The sequence below is a fragment of the Coloeus monedula genome, assembly GCF_965178545.1.
Source record: "Coloeus monedula genome assembly, chromosome: 1".
Taxonomy (NCBI): domain Eukaryota; kingdom Metazoa; phylum Chordata; class Aves; order Passeriformes; family Corvidae; genus Coloeus; species Coloeus monedula.
In genome coordinates this window covers 50,389,662-50,410,992 of record NC_138781.1, presented here as the reverse complement: position 1 = coordinate 50,410,992, position 21,331 = coordinate 50,389,662, and the positions used below count along the sequence as shown (strand labels likewise).

The 21,331-nt window shown below is 40.1% G+C and overlaps 1 protein-coding gene across 1 annotated transcript in view; it reads right to left on the bottom strand.

Moving 5' to 3' along the window:
• SUSD5 (sushi domain containing 5) overlaps positions 1 to 13,646 on the bottom strand; it is a gene marked incomplete at both ends in the record, with an annotated part of 39,036 nt that extends 25,390 nt beyond the window's left edge. The window contains 2 exons of the mRNA XM_082286240.1: positions 5,353 to 5,530; positions 13,553 to 13,646. Coding sequence (XP_082142366.1) covers positions 5,353 to 5,530; positions 13,553 to 13,646 — 272 coding nt within the window. The remainder of the gene's footprint in view (positions 1 to 5,352; positions 5,531 to 13,552) is intronic.
• Positions 13,647 to 21,331: the final 7,685 nt, after the last annotated feature.

Below are 21,331 nucleotides of genomic sequence, written 5' to 3'. Positions count from 1 at the left end.
AAAATCCCTATTCCTGAAACACAATTACTTTGTTTTCACCTGATATGAGACTTTCTGAGATGATTGACAAGAAACAACAAGAAGACAAAGTTGTCTTCTAGGAGAGCATGACATGAGCTGTGAGCTGTGGGACTAGAGTTTGTGACATGAAGGCATTTTGGAGTCCAAGACCTCCTCAGATGATTTCATAAGCAACTTTAGCATTTTGAATTGGACCGTGTCCTGTCAGTTATGTCTGGATTTTTCTCTTGAAGTGAATTACTTGACCTGCCTCAAATATCTGTCTGGGAACAAATTCATATGCATTATAATCAGTCAGCAGAGCACATCCTTGAAATAAAACCAAGAGCTTGCCGAAGTGACATATCACCAGGACTGCTTCTCTGCAAAGAGCAAGTGGACCTGTTTTAGCATGCACACCTGGATGAATTTCAAGGGACCCACAAGCCCAAGTCTTTACAAATACAGATGAGAAGACTGGAAAGGGTTAGCAACTGACCCTTTATTTCATTCCTTGGATATTGCTTTTTTCTTTCCCAGGAAATGTGCTTTTACTACCGTATGTCAGGTGCTGGGCAAGTCCCATGCAGTAGGCAGAAAAAGAAGTAGGTAGTTTTGTGAAATGCCATATTTGAGTCTTATTATTACATTTCCCACTGGTGTCATCTGCAGTGAGGGCCCTGTTGTGTTTGACACTGTAGCAGCATTCAAAAGCAGTCAGTGCAAAACCCAAAGAGCTAACAAAAGGAAGGAAAAATGGAGATGAAGTAATTTTCCTAGTAGCAAACATCTGGTCTGTGGTCAGTCAAGAAAAGAACCCCTGTCTTCTGACTCTCACAGCAGAGCTTATTCTAGCTGACTCTGCTTGCTCACTGCAGACTTATCCCCTCTGGAATAAATCCTTCAGGGACTGGGTAGAAACTAGCCCAGGGCAATTTCATGCAAAGGAGCACATTGACAAAGGAGCAGGGGCAGGAGGTCTATCACAGAACAGAAATTTTACACAGAACTTCAAAGCTGTTATAGAAGAGATACATGGCTCCATTCCTTTGTAGGCAAATAAGGAACAGGATAGGGAATAGGACAGCTTCAGCTTTTCTGTCCTACAAAAGTAATGGAAATGAGTAATTTGCTATGGGTATATTAGTACAAGGTGTTGAGGATGTTTAACCATTTCTAAAATGAATAGCTGCTTTCTAACATTCTGTGCACAGGGTTGATATTAAGACCAGTTGTGTTACATTCACTTCCCAAATTTCAAAAACCCAGAAAAGAAATTAAGACCCTACAAGACATGCTGCCCAGTGCTGGAAGACTCGACACAAAGTTTTCCAGCATGACATCTGAGTTCAAAAGATAGCAGTGAGAGCCTTTCAGAGAACTCTGCCACCTTTTTTTCATTTATATTCTGGCAGATCACTTGATGGTTTTACTGACTCACTTGTCTGACATGCAAGTAAGTCATAAGAGTGTCATTTTTAGTATAAATAGCTATTAGGGCTCATCTGACAAATGAGACTTGCCTAACAACATTTCATTTCCTGAAATGCAACAATGTGTAATGCTTTATAAGTTACACATGTCAAGACTGACTTGTACACGGCTTACTTTTGGCTTGCTGGGAAAAGTTATCCCTACCTACTTGTCAGTGGCTCTTCTCAAAAAGTTCCCAAGCCCCTAGACTGCCAGGGACTTGTCTGTGTGAAGAACCCTGAACCCTGAATTAAGCTGGGCTGAACAACTGCAAGGGCAAGACAAGAACATCCCCTTATTCCTGTGAAAGAGATTCTGTCTCAGGCTGCTCAAATCACAAAAGCACCCACTTTATAGTGTCTTTGGATTTGCTGGCAGGGATCTATTTGTTTAAGCAATTTCCATTCTGCATCAGTTGAAATGAATCCCATTTTTCAAGACCTGCTGCTTGGGCTAGCCCAGTTTGCAGGGACTGAAGTGGGCATACTCAAATATGGGTGATCTACATTTACACAAGAAATTTGACATCAGAAATTTGACAGTCACACAAACTGGGCTGGCTCTTTAGACCAAATTCTCCTCTTTGCCCATAGAAGAAGCACAGCCCAGAGAGCAGGCAATATAAACCTGCTCACACTGACTGAGTGATGTGCCTCAGCCATAAGAGGACACACTCCCACAGGTTTCCAGGCTCTGATTTGGCTGTAAAAATAATAATAAGACAAAATAATCAACAGTGATGGAAATGTTTACTAGGAGTGGGATTGTAACTATTCACTGAGACCATAAATAGTCACCAGAAATTAACAAATCACAGGCTTGTGCAAAACCTGGACAATGGATCTAGCAGTGAAAAAGTCCTTGCATGTCTGCTAGAGCTCCTGTTCAGTTTAAAGTCTAAGTGATGAAAGGAGGGCTGAAGCATTTCAGAAAACCTGCAACACCATGATTACTTCAATCACATAATTTGTTTGTGTTTACTTCTACTGCCAATGTCTAACCCATTTTTCTCAGGGGAAAGATTGGGGTACTTTCCAGGCACCAAATAAATAAACCAAACCTCATTCTTCCAGAAATTAGGAACTCCTTTTATCATGCTCCCTCCTATTAATGTCCTTTCTGAGGCACACAGTCCAAGAGGATATGGGAGAGTATTAGACTAAAGCTCTGCTATCTGCATTGGACTCCAGTCAGCTGCTGGGAGGATTCCAAGATTTTAGATCCGACATACAAAGTCCTGAACAGTTTTGGACTTGGCAGATGTGGGGAGGTCATTTCTCATTCAAAGATGTGGAGTTTCATCAAGATACATACACAAGGTGTGCCTAGCAAAGAGTCCTTTATTTTGGAAATAATTTTTCAAACTTCTCTAACCTGTGGGCATGCCGCGAAGCCTGCTTTCTCTTTCTTCTCTTCTCTTCTCTTCTCTTCTCTTCTCTTCTCTTCTCTTCTCTTCTCTTCTCTTCTCTTCTCTTCTCTTCTCTTCTCTTCTCTTCTCTTCTCTTTGTAAAATCAGCTGGTGTGGAGAGGTTTTTCTGTATACCAGCTATCCTTTACCCCTGCTGTCATGTTTCCATTTATCAAGTAAATGCCCAAAGTATTGTATAGGTAAATATTTAAAAATAAATAACTAATTTAGTAAAATAATTTGAGTCCCTTCTTATATTTTTTGATTCCTTTAATTATTCTTAAGCCTTTTTTTGAGACACTTTCAGTACCTTTCCCAAGATACAGTAAAAATATATATAGTATTCCAAAGCAGGCCATTACAATGACCTACATGTATATATTTTTTCATATTCTCCATCCCATTCCATAAACACTCTAGAAACTTCTTTGCTTGCTTGTTTGTTTGTTTGTCTGTTTTTACTACAGCTGCAGTCTGACAGAGGTTTTCTTTGTGCTGTGCATAGTGATGTCCTCATATCTTTCCTGGACTGACAGACGTAAATCAGAGCCCTGTAAAGATATTTTCAAGTAGATTGCATGTTCCTCCTGCATGTATTAGCACGGAACTCCTTGTGGCATCATTTTACCCTTTCATCTAAATTTCTCTGTAAATCTCTGTATTGAAGCTGAACTTGTTCAACTTGAACAACTTTGTCCCATTTGCACATTTTGCACTTGACTGCTCACTTCTTTCTCCAGAGCCGCATTAACTTACAGTGGAAGCAGATTAGCCTTTTTAGGCTGTATACAATTCCCATTTTTCCCCAGGGCCAAAAACATCCAGTTCAACGAACCAAGTAACATAGATTCTGGTGCTTGCCCAGCCATGGGTAAAATAGCCCCAGAGTATAAAATTCCAGCTCTGAAGAACTTTTTTCTGTGGTGAAGCTCTCCACTGAAGGTCAGATCTGGTGACTGCACAGCAATGGCATGCTGGTGTGCCCCCACAAAGTTCTTTCTGATAAATAGTTTAGCGACTGCCATACTAAGGACAGGTTTACAGGAGGAATGGAGTACAGAAGGTTGGAAGGGATGCAAAATCTTCCCCTCCTTCCCGTCAGTATGATGTGTTTTTATCACTGTACACAATTTTGATATTGAAGATATTCAGTCCACAGCTGTTCTATTAATAGCCACAGTTCCAGTGCCTGCAGCAATTAATTGAGGATCTCACTGGACTAACTAGTGGTATTGCTTAGATAAAAAAAGGGATGACTTCTTCTCCTGCCCATCATCATTCCTTACTTCTGGAATACAGAGGTTGTATAAAGACCCTGTACAACAACTTTTCCATGCACTTCTTACAGTTATATGGTTTCCCTGTCTTGTCAGCCTGCAAGCTATCTCAGCAACTGTCTTGGGAAAAAGATTTTTTGGATTTAGATCACCGTCTTTTATCCTGAGGCATTTCTGAATTCTTTTTTTAATGACCAGAAGTACCTACAAATAAATTTTCAAACAATTTTTCACCTAAGAAAAAATACAACCACAGAAAATAGTTGCTTTTGCTTGAAATTGTTTAAATTTCATTAATAGTAGTAATTTTGTGTCCTTTGGAAAACTTATCACTAAAAATACAGAAACTCCAATGCTTACTTTAAAAACTGGTAACTATCACAAAATCTAATAATAAACTAAAGTTTGGAAACATTTTTTTCGTAAAACAAAACTTTATCACCATTGAACATTGAAAATAGATTAGATATACTCCTGGGCAATTCCTGTATCGTCCCAGCTTCAGTGACATCAGACATTCCCTCAACTCCTCCATTTACATTCCTGCTTTAAATTGGTCTCTACAGAGGCAACAGTGCTTTGTGCAAGGAAAAGCTCAGCCTAGTGCCACATCGAGTCACCTGAGCTACCTCTAACACATTGAGGGACAATATCAGATCCCTGGTGAGCTTTCTCAACAAACTCTCTACCACATGTGGGTTATCATACCCAAGTGCATCTATGCCCTTTCGAACATGCTATTGTCTGTTCAGCCATGCGTCAGTGCGTTAGACAGACACGTGGTTCCCAAGAGAAGTTTAGTTTGCTGAGCTTCTTAGAGACTGGAGAGCAACAGAGTCAGCAGGAGCATGGACACTAACTCTAGCACCGTGTTCTCAGCCTGCAAAGCACTTTAGGGCTCAGCCCCTCACTACAGACCAGGGGGACAGGAGCCACAACGATGTAATTCAGCAGGAAAGAAGAAGAGAAAATTGTGCCGAATCTGTGAAATTGTAACGTGACACTGGTGAATACTTGTGTACCTGCAATATTAGCCGTAAAAAAATAGTTCTGGGGGGAGAGTGGCACATTTAGCTATATGTCATGGTGCTTGAATTGTGGCCAGTGTTTTTCAGTAAATCTTCATCAAGGTGGAAAACTTGCTTGTCAACCATCATTCCTACTTCACAGAAAGTGTTATGCTGTTGTCCTTACCCGGCAGAGCCGCTGGCGAGCCATCCTGTGGTGCAGCCAGCAAAAGAACAGTCCAGAACAGCCCTTTTCAGTTCTTCTGCAGTTGCTAAGCGAGCACTCAGGTCAACACAAGCTTTCTCAGCTTCGGCTAAATCCAGACCCTGAGAGTTGTTCTTGGACTCAAGTGCAAACACTTTTCCTGCAACACCAAGAAAGGACATGTCATCCATCATGGAATTGTACTCAATACATATTCAACAGAAATATTGCAAATTATCACAAAATAAAGCCTTCATGCTTTTACTAAGTTTATTTTAATGGGCCACCTACTTTTTGGAAGGCATAATTTAATCAAGACTAAGTATCCTCATGTTAGCTTTTCTTTTAATTTTGTGCACCAACAGAAAAGCAAGTCATTCCTAACTTGGAGAAGAAGCCTGTCTCACCTCTCTAGGTCTGTGTTTAAGACCTGGAGAGAGAAAATATGATACTCTTTCATATGCACAAAAAAAGTCAAAGTTGGAAAGAACACCTCCTGTAGGCTACTAACATCAGAATCCATTGCTAAACATTTTACAGTTACTCCATAGCAACTACATCTATAAAGCAAGTACATGCCTAAAAACCAGTATTGCAGCCCCGTCTTCCATATCAGAAATAGATTTATACTTATTCTCTAAAATCAAACTTATGTCATTCTATGACATCTTGTGTCTAAATGCAGACCACTTTGTTATCATACCTTTTTGGAAAGACAGACAAAATTTTTTATTAATGGAAGCTTTTTATTTTTTTTGAATGAGCATGAGAACATATTTAGTGTAACATTTTTTAATGCTATTTTTATTTTCAGTTCAGTTTATTTTACTTTCATTTATCTAGTACTGGGAAAGCTGAAAGGGTGAAAGTTAGAGGTTTTGGCAAGTGGGAACAGGTCAGTTGGGGTTTTGGCAATGAAGCTTGAGAAGTTACAGGGTTATGGAATAAACATATTAGCTGGCTGCTCCAGAAAAAGAAATAAACAATGAGACAGTTTGCAGCTGACATTAAGTTGCCGTAACTATCTTTTTTCTGATGATAACATCCCTCAGAATACCTTCTTGATTTCAAAGGTAAGGACTGAGATTGCTTGCAGGTGCAGGAAGAAAATTATTAAGCACTGTTCATTCAGTAAATGCCTGGAAGCACTTATTTATGTCTTATTTCCAAAGAGGATTAGTGGTAGTGATTATATGAGTGCATAACTTCCAGCACATACTGAGTGTTCACTACGTAGCCAGCTTCACACTCACAGGAGATATTGACCAGTATTGGGAATCCTTCAGACTGATTCAGCCTGATTCTCTACCAAGTGCCACCCTCACCACATACTGTTTCAACAAATAGGTAAATCTAATTCTAATCCTAAATACGGGGAACTTATACAAGGTAGGCCTGCCCACAACAGCTATCTGTTCTCACCTGTGCACAACTAAACCTACTAGAAGAATCACAGTCCTTACATCAAAACATGTAAATTTTCCCTCAAGTAAATATGTTGTTTGTGTTTACATTAGCTAGCAAGGGCAGACAAGTCCCAATGAAGACTCCTGCTTTGGTGGGAATTCTACCTGTGCACAGCAAGAAGTCGTCCTGATTTGGGCAGATGGCAATTTAAATAAGCGGGACAAGCAGCTACGAGAAGGAATGGAAATTCAGAGTACCCAGAGTGATTTTCCTAAGTCAGTTAACAGTAGCTGACCAAGGAACACAGCCAGAAACACTGGTCAGTGTGATAGCCCCTAGATTACATTGTCTTTAGATTCTCCACTGCAATCAGTACCATTAACTGTAATTAGAACAGGGGGTTTTACACAAAGTAGTGAAAGCAGCAAGCCTCTACATCCCTCAGTACACAAACATCAGGATTCTTTACCACATGTCCCAAATAATGCACATGACACTAATGTAGCTCCTGTTTCCTAAGCCACGACAGACACAGTGAAGTGTGCACGGCCGAGGGAGAGAGACCATATAAGCAGAAAGATGATGGTTTTGAACAACCATTCTTAAGTTGCAAAACTATTTTCTCTCCTAAAGGAAAACAGAGATTAAGTGTAATGCTTTACTGAGGCTTCGTCCCAACTAAAAGCCTGTCTGCATTCTACATTTCAACATTTGGCCATTGGGATTGAGATGCATCATCCAAGACAAAGAGGACAAGTTTGCATAGCATCTGACTTAAACTGTAAATGTTATTTTGGCCCTTATTTTCCAGCTATTAGTATTTCAATTAGAAGCCTTAAAGAAAGGAAAATCAGCAGGCATTGAGTTCCCTCTAGATATAATTATAAAAAATTTGGTTAATTATTTAGGTTTTTTACCAGTAAGCAACAGTTACATTTTTAAGGGAGTTTAGATATCCAAGACAGGCACCGAGACAGCTTCCCTTGACTACTGTTATGCTGTTTGTTAGTACTTAAGATACACTAACTTTTTACTAGAACCTATGAAGGTGCTGTCAAAAGAGAGCGTTGTCCTTTGAAAAGGTATCTGGGCTGTTCAAATTATATAAACAAGTGAATTATAAGGTAAGTTAGGAAAGACTTACTGGTTGGGAAGTTACAGTGAACTGCTTTATAGGAAATTCTGGTTAGCCAGAGGTGGGTAAAGAAGGCCAACCTGTTTACCAGACTAACCTGCGAATCTTCTTCAAAGTTTTAGAAGCTCTGTGGCTATCTGCCAAGTTTTCAAGATGTGCCCTCTGGTTTTGTCTGATTTCTTACTTAGAAAATATCATAGTGAGTAAGGTTCACTTATCAGATGCTTGACCAATGGAATAGCTGGATCCTCAATATCCTGAGGTGTGTCACATTACTGAGGGGCATTGGCAGGAAAAAAATACAGGAGATATGCTAGGGAAAACACAAAAGCACATCAAAACAGGAAATCCCCTTAAACAAAAATGACTGCAACACTGAATTCTGCACCTTACAGTGTCATGGCTAACATATACAAGATATTGATGTATAGAATTTTTATCACTTTTTATCTCAAATGGTATCATTTTCGGTGTAAGGGAATCTAAGGGTCCTGGCTAATTATTTGTAACATTTTTATCGGTGCTAGTTAAAAGGTTTCTTAAAAAAGGATTTTCTCCCATACTTGATGACATAGCAGTCATTTTTTTATATTGGGGTGGTTGAAATCAGTCTTATCTCTGAGGCAGTATCAAGAGAGGTACTGTCATTTTGTTTTAAATATGAGACTGTTCTGTATTTCCATAAGACACAGGATGAAGGATCATGTCTGCATGAAGAATGTAGTATGCCTTTGACTGTGGTACCTTTGAGCAGCCCCTGTGTCTGAGCTCTCTCTTGACTCTGTCACTTCATTTCTGTCCTGTAACATTTGCTTCCCATAAAGCTTTTACCCCCCGCAGAGGGGTGAAAATTCGCTACCAAAACTCTACACACTTTTCTGAAGCTTTTCTAAACAAAGCAAGTCCCTTTGATTTAAAGATCAAGCTAAAAATCCATGCAAAGTAGTATGTCTGAGGACGCTTGCTGAACATGTTGAGTTTAGCAGGTTCAGAACAAAAAATATCCTTGTAACAGTAAGGTTCTTTTAGATTCCCATTTGAAACAAGTGATAAAGCTTTTAACTTCAATGATGAGGCATAAATAATAAGACATCATTCTTCCAATTGTTGTCAGTGGGATTCATAGCTCACATGAAAAATTCATGCTTGAAACCAAAGAGATTCCCTCTTTAATAATTAGCCTATATTAGATCGCTAGCCTCCACCATTATCTGATCACTCTTATTACAGAATATTGATTATATTTTGATATATTGATAATGTTTTAGTTAATTTTTGCAATAGATTCATACAGCTTTTACTTAAGAGTACCCCAGTGTACTCTGATTGAAAACATACCCACAGATGCATAAATCTCAGGTCTTCTAGGGATCATTTCTATCACTGTGTTCAATTCCTGCATAACTAGACTGTAGATTTCCCCCTGCAATTCCACCATCAAGTCCAAAAATTCATGGTTGAACTAGAGCATGTCTTTTCAACAGGCATCCAGTCATGATTCAATGCCTCCAAGTAATGGAGAATTTACAGCACACTTTATAGCAAACTGTTCCGATAGTTCATTACTCTTACGCCACCTTATTTCCAGCTCCAAATTTTGCTAAACTCAGCTTCTAAAAACTGATCCTCCTAATACTTTCAAGACTTAAGAGACCTCTACAATCAGATACATGGAAGTGCAAAAAAAGGAGTTCTTCAAAAATAAAACCCGTCCAAAAGCTGCTTCTTCATATTTTGTGGAAGGTCACTAGGTTTAGCAGAATTCCACTGGTTATCAATAAGAGAGTTCGGCCAATTTATTCTTTTACAGTAAAAGATACAACAAGAAGTTCTTCTGAGGTGCATAGGCACAGCTCAAAGACCACTGAAATGAGTTCAAATTTCTCCATGTCTTCAGCAGGATTTGCATTTTACTTGAAGAAGGAATATAAGACTGCATGGTAAAATATACTTTGAAGTAAAATGAAAGCACTTTAAAAGGCATGCCCAGTGTGCTGAACTCAAGACATGATGCTTCCTATTTCAAAGGATAAAAACTATTCTGTTTCAACAAAATAAATTTGGTGAAAGATGTGCAAATGTGGAGTCCAATACATTTTTACTTCAATGTTAAAAATTTAAAATTGAGGTAAAAGAGAGAAGAGAAGAGAAAAAAACACTCAGAAGAAGAAAGGGAAGGTCATTTCTGTACTTCGAGAGCAACGTTTTTCCATTTCTATGGCTGTGTGTAACAATGTAACTTGATTGTAAGTGTAATGGTGGAGGACCCAGTAACTCTACAATTGCAGACAGAGATTTGGCTAATTACCAGTTCTACCTAGAGTTCACGAATGTGGAGTTTATTTCTGTGAGAAACAAAAGTGAATGATGTCTTATTCGATTTTAAAAAATACTACTTCAACAGAAAAATAGCAAAATCAAGAGGTCACCTCTGAGTTCCCCCTCAGTTAAACTCAGCTTGAGCCTAAATTTTGATTTTACTACACGCTTTAGGATCAAATAGTTGGAATTGTTCATGCAAGAATGTGTGTTGTTTTGTAAGTGGGAGATTGAAATTTGTAGACACCTGCTACTGAAACGTGAGCGTATAGAGAGAGCAGAAGAGAAAAAAAAACCATACATTTTTTTCCTTTACTTAAAAAAAATGATGCAAAACAAGCCAAATTAAATACTCTAGCAGGGGGGTTTCCCTACTTTGGACGTCATCAGTTTCTAGTTAGAGGCACGTCTCTCAGATCCTCACCTATTTGAGCCCAGCTCCCTGGACCCTAGATCCTTTCACTTGCAACCTCTGCAGTCACTATGCATGGTCACTACTGATGACCAATAGGGTGCGACCAATAGAGCTTCACATAATCCAGATTTAGCCAACAGACCAACTCCACTTCGACACAATTAGTAAAGTTTGGGAATCAGCACATTCTTTCAATTCAGGAGTGTCTCAGTATGGTAGATGAATTGCCATCACCCTCTCCTGACATGCTCTGTCTCAGAGCAAGTACTCTGCAGAAAAGAATGGTTCATATTTGTGGATATGTTAGGAGCTGTGAAAAGACAAAACAGGGAGGCAAAAAAAGCAGAGGCAACTCCTGTGCAGAATACAGGAAGTCACATTTCCGGTGCAAATGGAAAATAATTAAACCCCCTGAATTTGCACTGATACAATTCAGAACTGCCACAATAACCCATATTATTCTCCAGTAACTGCACTAGCAGTAGCACACCATGGTACATCAGAGCAGGAACAAGCCCTTGAGGAGCCCTCTGTCCATCTGACCTGGACCAGAACAGCTTTGAGCAAGCACATTAAAATCAGGAAAAAAAGCTGCAAAGTGAAACAAAGCTGTATTTTATTTCTGCATTTCTGGAACCTATGTGTGCTACAGCAATATGTACCATGGTAAATAATGATCAAAAGAGATCAGTTAAGCTCTGAAGCTTTACACCTTCACCAGACCTCAATGGCCACCAGTTTTATTGCCTGCTCTCTGTCACTACTTTTGTGTGAGATAATAAAGTGAAAGTCTTCCTTAGGGAAATATATTGCAGCCAGTTTCAGAGGTAACTGTAACAGGGGCCAGTCTGAATTTCACAGGTTTTTTATAAAGCTAATTCAAAATCCCTTTAGCAGTTTGCAACACAGTCAGATACTTCCAGTTAAAAATAACGAATACACAAACACATATGTGTCACTCAGAATGGTCTGTTTGCACTTAAGTGACATTTGCATCCATTAGAAACTAGCACAATTGCATTTTCACCTACGACTTAAAAAATGTGAAGGTGCTTTCTGACTGGATCGGGGCAGAATCTGCTACAAAAAGAAAGTATTCATCCTGTTTCATACTCTCAGATCCTCTTAAATACATAGTGGTAAATTTTAAATCTGACATAAAGTGTTTTCTTCTGTTTTAACCCAGATGGTTTATAGGACAGTGCTGCAGTTGTTTGCTTGAATATTAATATTAGGAGAACCTACTGAAGATCAAGTTAATAGCAGACTTACACATCTTTCACAACACTACATAGAATTTAAACAAAATTGCAAACCATATTATTATAATAATGCTTGACAATTGTAAAGTACTTCAGATATTCTACCTTTTAATTCTATAAATGTTTTACCACATGTGAAGTAAATTTGACAAACTGTTGAATGACAATTAAAATCTGTCATGAGCTCTGCCTTAAAATGATCTCCAACATTTTTTTTCCCTTTCTCTTTTAGAAGATGCCTGTTTAGGAATCAAGAAGTTAGTTTAGTAAATTTTATGGAAATAATACAAATTAGAAGGTGGCCCTGAAAAACAAGGGGATCTTCAGGTGAAGCATTCTTAGCAAGGGAAATTATTATTCCTGTCCTGTGTCCTTAAGTCCTGTGAAGAATCCTTTTTCATTGATATGATTTCTCCCCTCTCCTCATTTCAAAGGCATTTTGCTAGGGAAGGAGTACATCCTAAAACAGAATCACAGTTTTGCCTACTGCAACACAGTGCAGTTGTCTGACACATTTCTTTTCCTTTATGCTTAATGAAATGTAATTCTCTTAAAATTCACAAGACGGGGTTCTGTTGTATAAATGGCATTTTACTCGAAGCTGTAGAAACATACAGGCAAGATTAATTTTCTCCCTTTCCTTTGCCATACTTTGTCATCAGCTGAAAGAATTCTAAGTTAAGCAGGAAAAATACTCTGAGAACAAACAAGAAGAGATTTTTATTGCCCTATAATATTTAAGATCTGTTCTCTGGAATAATGCAGCAAACATCAATGGTAAAGGATTAGGGTATTGAAATTAAAAAATTCTGAGATTGGGCATAAATCTACCGCAGCTGTGAAAGCGGAAAAATGTGACCATTCAGCATTGCTCTCCCAAGAAAAGACATAGTTGCTACAAAAGTAAGTTATGTTTTGGTTAAGACAAGTTGGTCATCACTATCACAAGCTGAATCATTAAAAGGGCAGTATGCTACTGGAACCTTTCAAGGGATGCAACCGTTCAGGATTACCATCAGCGAGTAAAAAGTCCCATTTCAGAGTAACTGGTAGCTGGTGCTTCAGCCAAATCCATGTTCTGATCACATCCTTCAGCAGTGAAGCGCAGATGAAGCTCATGTGCAGAAAGGTGAGCAGTCATCTTCAGCGTGTGTGGCACTGAACAGAAGAGGTTATCAAAGTCTTTCACTTCTTGGATTCCCTTCCTCAATACCTGCCTGTATAGTGTCACAGGGAGGTATCTGAAGAGGGCAGATGGGAAAGTTCTTCGGAGAAAAGGTACTCTGAATTATAAGGAGACGTCTCCTAAAATATAGCTGAGTCTTCTTAGTCGTGTTCTGGCTTTGTTTCATTATACTTATTTCCTCTGGAAAAGTTCACTATCCCGTCATTTTGTTGTAATAAAATAATCTTAGCCTTCTGGGATCTTATTTCCTTTCTCTGCTTAACCCCAGGATATTTGTAGAGTCTCAAAAACCTCTGAATCAGAAGTTTCCTAACACAAACTGGGGCATGTATTTAAGCTTCTTATTAAAAAAAAAAAAGTTGGTTTGGGATTTTTTTTTTTTTTTTCAATAACACATTTCAACATACAGCTCTCATTCCAGCCATAGTAACCCAGCCCAAACTGAATGGGAGACTCACCATCAGCCTGAACACAGATGATCTGAAGCATGAAGAATACAGACCCCACGCCCTGGAGAAAGGTGAGAGAGAATCTCTGGTAGCCTGGAGCCATTGCCCTGCTTGCAAAGCCCTCAGCCGCAGGAGGTTGGCTGCCGAGGCTTTTTCTCTCTCCTCCTCTGCACTTTCACAGCGGGGTCTGCGGTGATGATTTCAAGGAGCACTTTCCCTCGGCAGGATCCTGCGTCTTGGGTTTGCACTGAAGGCGGGAGGGGTGGAAAAAGAACGAGGGAGGGAGAGAGGAATCCTTGGCTTGGCTAGTGTGAAGGGGAGGGGAAGGTGGGGGGGAGATGTCCAGCCAGCTGGGGTTGGGGAGAGGCTTTATCCAGCCCAGTCTGCAGGGCAGTGCACACAGAGAACCGGTGTGAAAAGTCACATTATCCTGCCGGTAAATACCTAATGGATCATGATGGAAGAAATGTAAAAGTCAGGAGGGAGAGAGAAGGGGGGGAAAGGACAAGCAACGGGCAGAAGTAATCCCTGGCTGAGAGGAGAAGGGCAGCTACATAGCTGCTGCTGGTACACGGTGAGTTTGTGGGCTTAGCTGTGCATCTCCAGAGGGATGGGTGCAGGCATGAGGAGTGTTTTCCTTTCCACAGCACAAAATCAGCCAGCAGTGCCTTGCTGAGGTCAGTGGCTGCTGCAGCAAGAGTGATGGTGTTCAGGTGAGGGCTGAGGAGAAGTGCCAAGCGGCATGGGACTCTGGGGACAAAGCCTCCCTGAAGAACAGCACTGGGACGGATTAATCTGGCTGTTTCAGATTCCAGCTTTGGGATGGGCATGAGGAACTGAAGGTTCCTTTCTGATCTGCTCCTTTTTGAAGGCATGGAAGAGGGGGTCCATCAGCTGGTCTCTGTCAGCACTCCTGGTCCAGATGAATAGCCCTGGTCAGGCTTGAACAGGCTTGAACACTCTGAAAGCAGCTGATGAAGGGAGTTCCCAGTTCCCACTACCACTTACAGAACTGACATCTGTCCCTTATTCTCGTTCATCTTATATTTGTCCCAACACAAGTCAAAAGAAACCCCCACAATGAGAGGAAACATACTAGTGGTGATGGCAGGATTTATTTAGCTAAATACATAAACTGAATAGTTTTGTGTTGCTGTTGGAACTCAGCAGGGTTCAGAAATGTTGTTTTCATATTCCCATCCTATTTTGCTTTTATTTCAGCTTCTTAAAATTTTTTCCCTTAGAAATTTGAAGCTGGGCAGAAACATTCAGTCTGGCAAGTAACTATGAGCCACCAGGAACAGAAATAAGGAGCTGATCCTTCTCACTGCCAGAAGCCCTGGTGTCCTACAAGGCAAGGTGCTGGTAGGCAGTTGCAGGCATCAACTGAGAATGATGAACGTGCGCAGTGTTGGTTTCAGTCTCACAAAAAATTACTCAAGCTCTGGAACTCCTTTATAAGAAAGTCAAGGTAGCAAGTAACACCATAGCACTAGAAGTTTTAAAAATTCCTATATCTGATGAATTTGGGAAGATAATGCTCTGATCCTGTTGATTTTAGAAGAATTGTAGGCTTCTTCCTCTTCTGTATGCCCATCTCTGGCATGTGAATGTACATGCTGAAAACTTGCAGATAGGTTTCAGGTAGCTTTGAATTTTCTGTTTATCCAGAGAATAGAAAGGGCAGCAAAAAAGAAAGCTTTGCCTTTCCAACCTAACTCGAAAGGAATGCCTTCAAAATGAGAAGGATAGGAAGTTCCTTTCTTATCTCTTCTTTAACATAGGATGGTTGGTGTAACACAACTACAAAAGTGCACTTCATTTCAACAGAAAGTCTAAGCTCTGTACAACAGGAGTTAACATACAACATGACAGAAAATTGTAACATTCATTGAGTTTATGTTTCTTTTACTAGAAATGGAGTTAATGGCATAAAACGCAGTTTTATGATACACCAATAGTTCTACCCCTATTTTAAAAAGTGGTGGACACTTTTAGTGAGACAGCAAAGGGATTTCATTAAATTGAATAAGTAATTACAGCAAGACTCACAGACATTAATGGAGACCTAACGTGACCACGGCAGTAGCTGCAGGTCTCCCTGACACTTGTCATAGGGATGATGACTTTGTTGCCCCTTTGTGTCCTCGTGAGTTTGGCCAAAGCAGGTGGAGGAAAGGACAGTATCTTCCGGATTTCCATCTAGAATTCCTAATGTCCGTTGGGTTAGTTTTGCTATAATTGGCTCATTTCCTTGTGTTGATATATGTAAAGGCATTTTGCCACTCTGGCTCCTGTCTTGGAAAATCTCAGCTTGTATTCTTGAGTAGAACATCTTACTAATTTTAAAGAATTACCACAAGACCACAAGATCTGTTCCTTTTTGAAGGCATGAACAGTTCATAGAATGACCTGGCTTCTTCTAGCCATCCCATCTCAACTGTAAAGTAAGTCTGTAAGTGTGAAAAGGTAAGGACATTTACCAGTTATTAATTCCTGGAAGGTAAGTATTTCACTGCCAAGCAGTTGTCCTTCCAGTCTTATATTTCTATCAACAAAAATTCCTGGTCTTAGTGTATTTTGGAAGATTTTTATAAAGCTCAGCAGAGTAGGTTTTATACTTAGAAGATATGCATGGTTTTGCATTGAAATCAACATTAATAAAGAAAAAAATCCTGCTGTTAGAATCAATCCCTTCTTGGAACCTAAATCTCAAAATGAGATCAGGAAGTTAAGATGCTTAGAAACAGATATAACCTTTTGCTCAGAACGTCTGGCATTCATAGCACTGCACTAACACATCAGTCAGACTATTCAGTGTATAAAATACAATGTATTATGACAGATTACAAAAGATTAATTGTGCCTGCAGCTTTACACCACTGATAGATCATGCCTGCCTTGGGAGCAGTGAAGGTGCCAATGGGGATATTTTATAAAACAGTGATTCACTGTGTGCAAACTTTTATGTAGTGAGCAAGACACGTGAAGGCACTGGGTTATAAAGTATGTACATGCACATATGAATGCACATACACAAGACACTTGTGTGCTGTGAAGCACACAATAAAAGTTTGGACATCTACTACCTGAACAGTATCTGTGCACATTTACATCTGGAATATGTCATTCAACTTAGAGTAGATTTTTAAGACTAAATAAAACACCTAAAATAAATACCAGTGAATAAAGACACATTTGCACAGCAGCAACACATGTATTTAAAATAGATATTATTGTATTTGGTCTCTTCATATCTACTACTGGGAATATTTACTTTCTGCCACTGAAAATTTATATACTGTAAACATTGCTCCAGTTCTGCAAATTCTAACACATGATCTTGAGCCTTTGCAAGACAAGGACTAGGATCCTCAAGTCTTGAGCAAATAGACACTCAGAAACATTTGCTATCTTAAGCCAAGTTGGGCAGATGTTGGGAGATTCGTTAAAGTGCTGCAGCTGGCCAAGAAACTGAAGAACGCTGGAAAGTCACAGGAAAGGTCACTTTTCACATCAGAATAAAGCACAATAGAAATAAAGTTTCTGTTCAGAAAAATATACCTCTCTCTTCTGTCACTAAAGCATGAGATTCTGTTTAACTTGTTTCTCTGCATAATGCAATAGCTTCAGGTGTTGACAGTCTGCATAATTTAGCTTGAAGGACTGAATTTAAATGGAATATAGTCTTTAGGTTTACTTATCATCCTAAATTTTCATTACTTTTTTTTAAGAGAGAGATCCAGATTCATGTACGAGCACGGTGGTGACTAAATTGCTCTAACCAGCATGATTATTAGAATTTATAATACAGTCTGGAAGTTCTGAAGCACTGTCTCAAGATGAAGCTGAAAGGAGATAAATACAAAAATAACTGAGGCATAGAGTTTGCTAAGTGCCCTACACTCAGCTGCAGCATCTACACAGAATTACGGCACTATAGGATAACTCTGTAACTATTTATGGTGATCCATGCCCAGGTATGAGTTATCATTTCCAAACTTTTGGATACCAGTTGATCTATATATAAATGCAACCAAATAACTGGTTTTCTAGAGGCCAGACATGTTGATAAAGGCTCTCTGTAGATACAGTGGTGGAGACTGTGGAAACCAAGAGGATTTGGGTTCTGCAGCTCCGTAACACATCAACTTGTAAGCCTGCACAACCTCTCCGGACTCTCTCTCTTCACATATAAACAGAGATAACCAACTTTACACTCAGTTCTGATATGCTCTTAGTAAATCAACATAAGTTCTTTACACATACTTTTGAGGTATCATATCATTATAATTGGGGAAGTCTATGCCTTGTGTCCCTGCTAGAAAGAGGACATAAAGAATTATGCATTGGCTTCCCAAGGACCATGTAAAGGGATCTGTAATACCTAATAGATGATATAGCATTTACATACAAGCACTGCAATGACATCTCCTAAAGGATATGGAGTCTGTGTGACTAAAAGGCAGGCAGGAAACCTTGGTAGCACTGTACACCTATTGTTTTCATGGATAGTACACCTACTGTATACTGGGATCCAAATTTATTCTGCAGCTGTATCCAAGCTTCTAAACCCCAAAAGCTAACTGGAAACTTGAGAGAAAAAAGAGGGAGAGAAAGATTTCTTTGTTTATAAAACGTGAAATATTAGGCAACAGCAACACAGACAAACATTTTTCAGTGTCTGGCAGTCTGCAACAGTCTACTAGCTGCAGGGAACTTTTTATTTTATTTATACAGAGTGTTTGCACCTAATTAAATGAAAAAGTAGAAATGTGCAGAGCTACCTGAAAGTAATTCAGGGAGCCAACAAAAAAGGAGAAAAATTTTAAAAAAGGGAAAAGACATATTTCCCCCACTTTGTGGGTGGTGGGTTGAACACAGAGACCTGTGTCATGGAGCTGCTGACCCTAAGAAAGAGTGTGATTCTTACACTTACATCATGTTACGTGGGGTCAGGCGTTGTCATGTGACAGGCCATGACCCTCATATAAATCATTGCCATATAAACTGTAAAAATCACACTTCATTTCTTGGAGACTGAGCAGTCTCAAGAAAAGAATGAAGATATCTGGTCATAAAACAGCAGCTGCAATATTAGTGATACACAAAATTAATTCAATTCTTTCTTCTGACGAACAGAGGTAAACAAAACTTTTGGCTGCTCTTGATATTATTTGGCTGGGGGAGTGTGGTAGCTTTCACTTCTTCTTTTTTTAAGGCCTTGCAGCACTTTAATAGGTGAAAGTTATGTAGCAGTTTAGAAAAGTACTTAATTTTACCCAAAGTGTTTCTCTTTGTTCTCTGTGGGCATCTGTAAAAGTCTAGGTGGATAAGAATCTAACACCTTGCCTAGATTTCCATGTTGAGCCTGCGGACAAACCACTCCCGTTTCACTATTTCATCCAGTTTCTCACACTCTCCAGCCTTCACCAGTCTGCAGTTAGATGAGAGAGAGCAATTAAATTCAAGGCTGCCAGCATCTACCCAGTCTATAGCTCCTGAATGCCTCACACTGCGGATATGTGGCATGGCATGAGCATGCATGGAATGTGGCTCACCCTCTCACAGTCCCAGGGTAACAACCAGATACAAGACAGTCCCTTCCTGAGGTCTCACTTGTGCTGTGAGTCTCCTCCAAAGCAGGGTGCCCACACCAGCACCTGTACCTGCACCAGCAGGTGCTGTGCTGCAGTCCCTGCACACACAGGGCCAACAGGAACCAAAACACAACAGCTGACCTTCAGCATTTATCACACAACCTCACACTGTCTCCCTCCACTTCCACTTTGAGTGCCTCCAGCCACCTGTGAGCCACACTGCGTGGAGACCCAGGAATACCACAGGGCCCATGGCAGGAGGACTTTGGCCCCAGCAAATTTATAAGTTGCCACCTCCCTGGCACACAGCACATGGCATGGAGTTTCCTTCCTCTTGCAGAATTGTGCTCCAGCATCTCAGCTTTGGTTTCCAAAGCGACACGTCCAGTCCTTCCCTTTGCAAACAGACCCTTGCAAATACGGGCGAGTGAGGGGTCCCTCTGAGCTGCAAATGCTCCAAGCTAGCAGTGGGGAATATACAAGGCCATGGTTGTAGTGTTTGTCATGCTTCCAGCATAGAAATTAATCTGTCATTTATTTTACCAGCCACCTAATATTTTGACTTTTGTGTCTCAGCTTCCTTCTCCAGCTATTTCCTAGAAGTTTGTTTAACTGCATTCTCAGGTATGTTCCCTGGACCTTAAGGCACCCTAATTTCTCGTTAGGTGTTAGCTCTGCCCTCTAGTGCTGTGTGGGACACAGGGACTGGGTGTTGTGTCACACAGCCGTGGCTAGCGCTCAAAAGCTGACTGGTCAAACGCTAAACTGCCAAAATCTTGCATGTTAACTAAACTGACGACATTTTTTGTGCCTCCTGGGAGTGGGTTACCAGTCTATTTGTAATCGTTTAAACAGCAGGCCTCTTAAATACAGCCTGCCTAAACCTCAGCATTTTACAGCACTGACTGGTTCAACTAAAATCTATTTATTGCACATTTTTGTGGCTCAACCTGTGGCTCTGATCCACCCCACAGGTTCTTAGCTGCTGGGGGTGTGATCAAGTGCTGCGTTGAGCAAAGGCAACTGAGAAAGTTCTTCACCTCAGTGCCTGGAATTCAAGGTCACAGAGGAAGGAACAGCAGAGCCAAAGGGAGTTCAGGGCTCTGCTGAAGCAGAAGGTTTTTATGGCAGACTGTCACAGTAGCCAGACATGGTATGGTCATGAAATGTAAGTGAGTTTTGGCCTGGATGCTTTGCAGTTTGCAAACCTTATGCAAGAACTTGTGATAGTGCTTTGCGCTCAGCCAGTAGTATTTTTAAGTAGAGTTTTATGCAAACTCTAAAGGGCTGTGTTTTCCTAATTCCACTTGGGGAAAATGACATTGCTCAAACATGCTGTAGCAGTTAGGATAAAGCTGTCATGTTTCCTAACCCAGCAGAACTGAGGACAGAGAGTTGAAAGCAAGGCTGTTGATATCAATACTTGAAATGCCTTCCCTCCTTGCACAAGCCAAGCATGCCATTATTAAGGTCACTGTAAATTTTTGGTAAGATAATAAATAATAGGAAAGTGGTAAATGCTGAAGAAGCTTTGAGTCTTTCTTGTCATAGCTGCTCATTCATAGTTGGGAAGAAAATAATGTTCCACCCTCCCCATCTTCCCTTTTTCCTCATGTTTTCAAGTCAGACGTCTTTCACACCTCTCCATCATCTTTCCAATATATACAGGTACTTGAGAAGCATGGAACTAAGCATTTGGGAGCATAAGGCTTCTGAGTGATATGTAAAGATCATTGGAAGAATTAGTATAACAGAGAGTAGATCAGAAAAGCTCATGCAGATGCAGATGTTTTTAAGCTACTGTGGGAGTTTTGGGAATTGAAGCGTGAAGAGGATAGAAGGAAAATTATCACGCTCTTTTCCTCTTAGGCTAGGGAAGTCTAATTTCTGTTTTCTCAATTCCCCCACCTCCATCTTTTTAGAAAATATGTTTATCAGATTCCTCTCAATCTCTTCTCCTGCATCTTTTTGCATCTTTCCTCCAACTCTTTAGCTTCTGAGTCTCATGCTGACACTCAGCTCTTCTGGAGTGGGATGTCTGGGTGTGTGTGGGGCATGTCAAACACCCAAGCAACTTACATCAGCAGACCTACCTGCCATCAGTTTTACAATGGTTAGGGTTCACTTTGGGAGCATCACCTCGCGTCTTCTCCCTTTCAATGCACCCTTCAGTTTGTGTCAAGGAAAC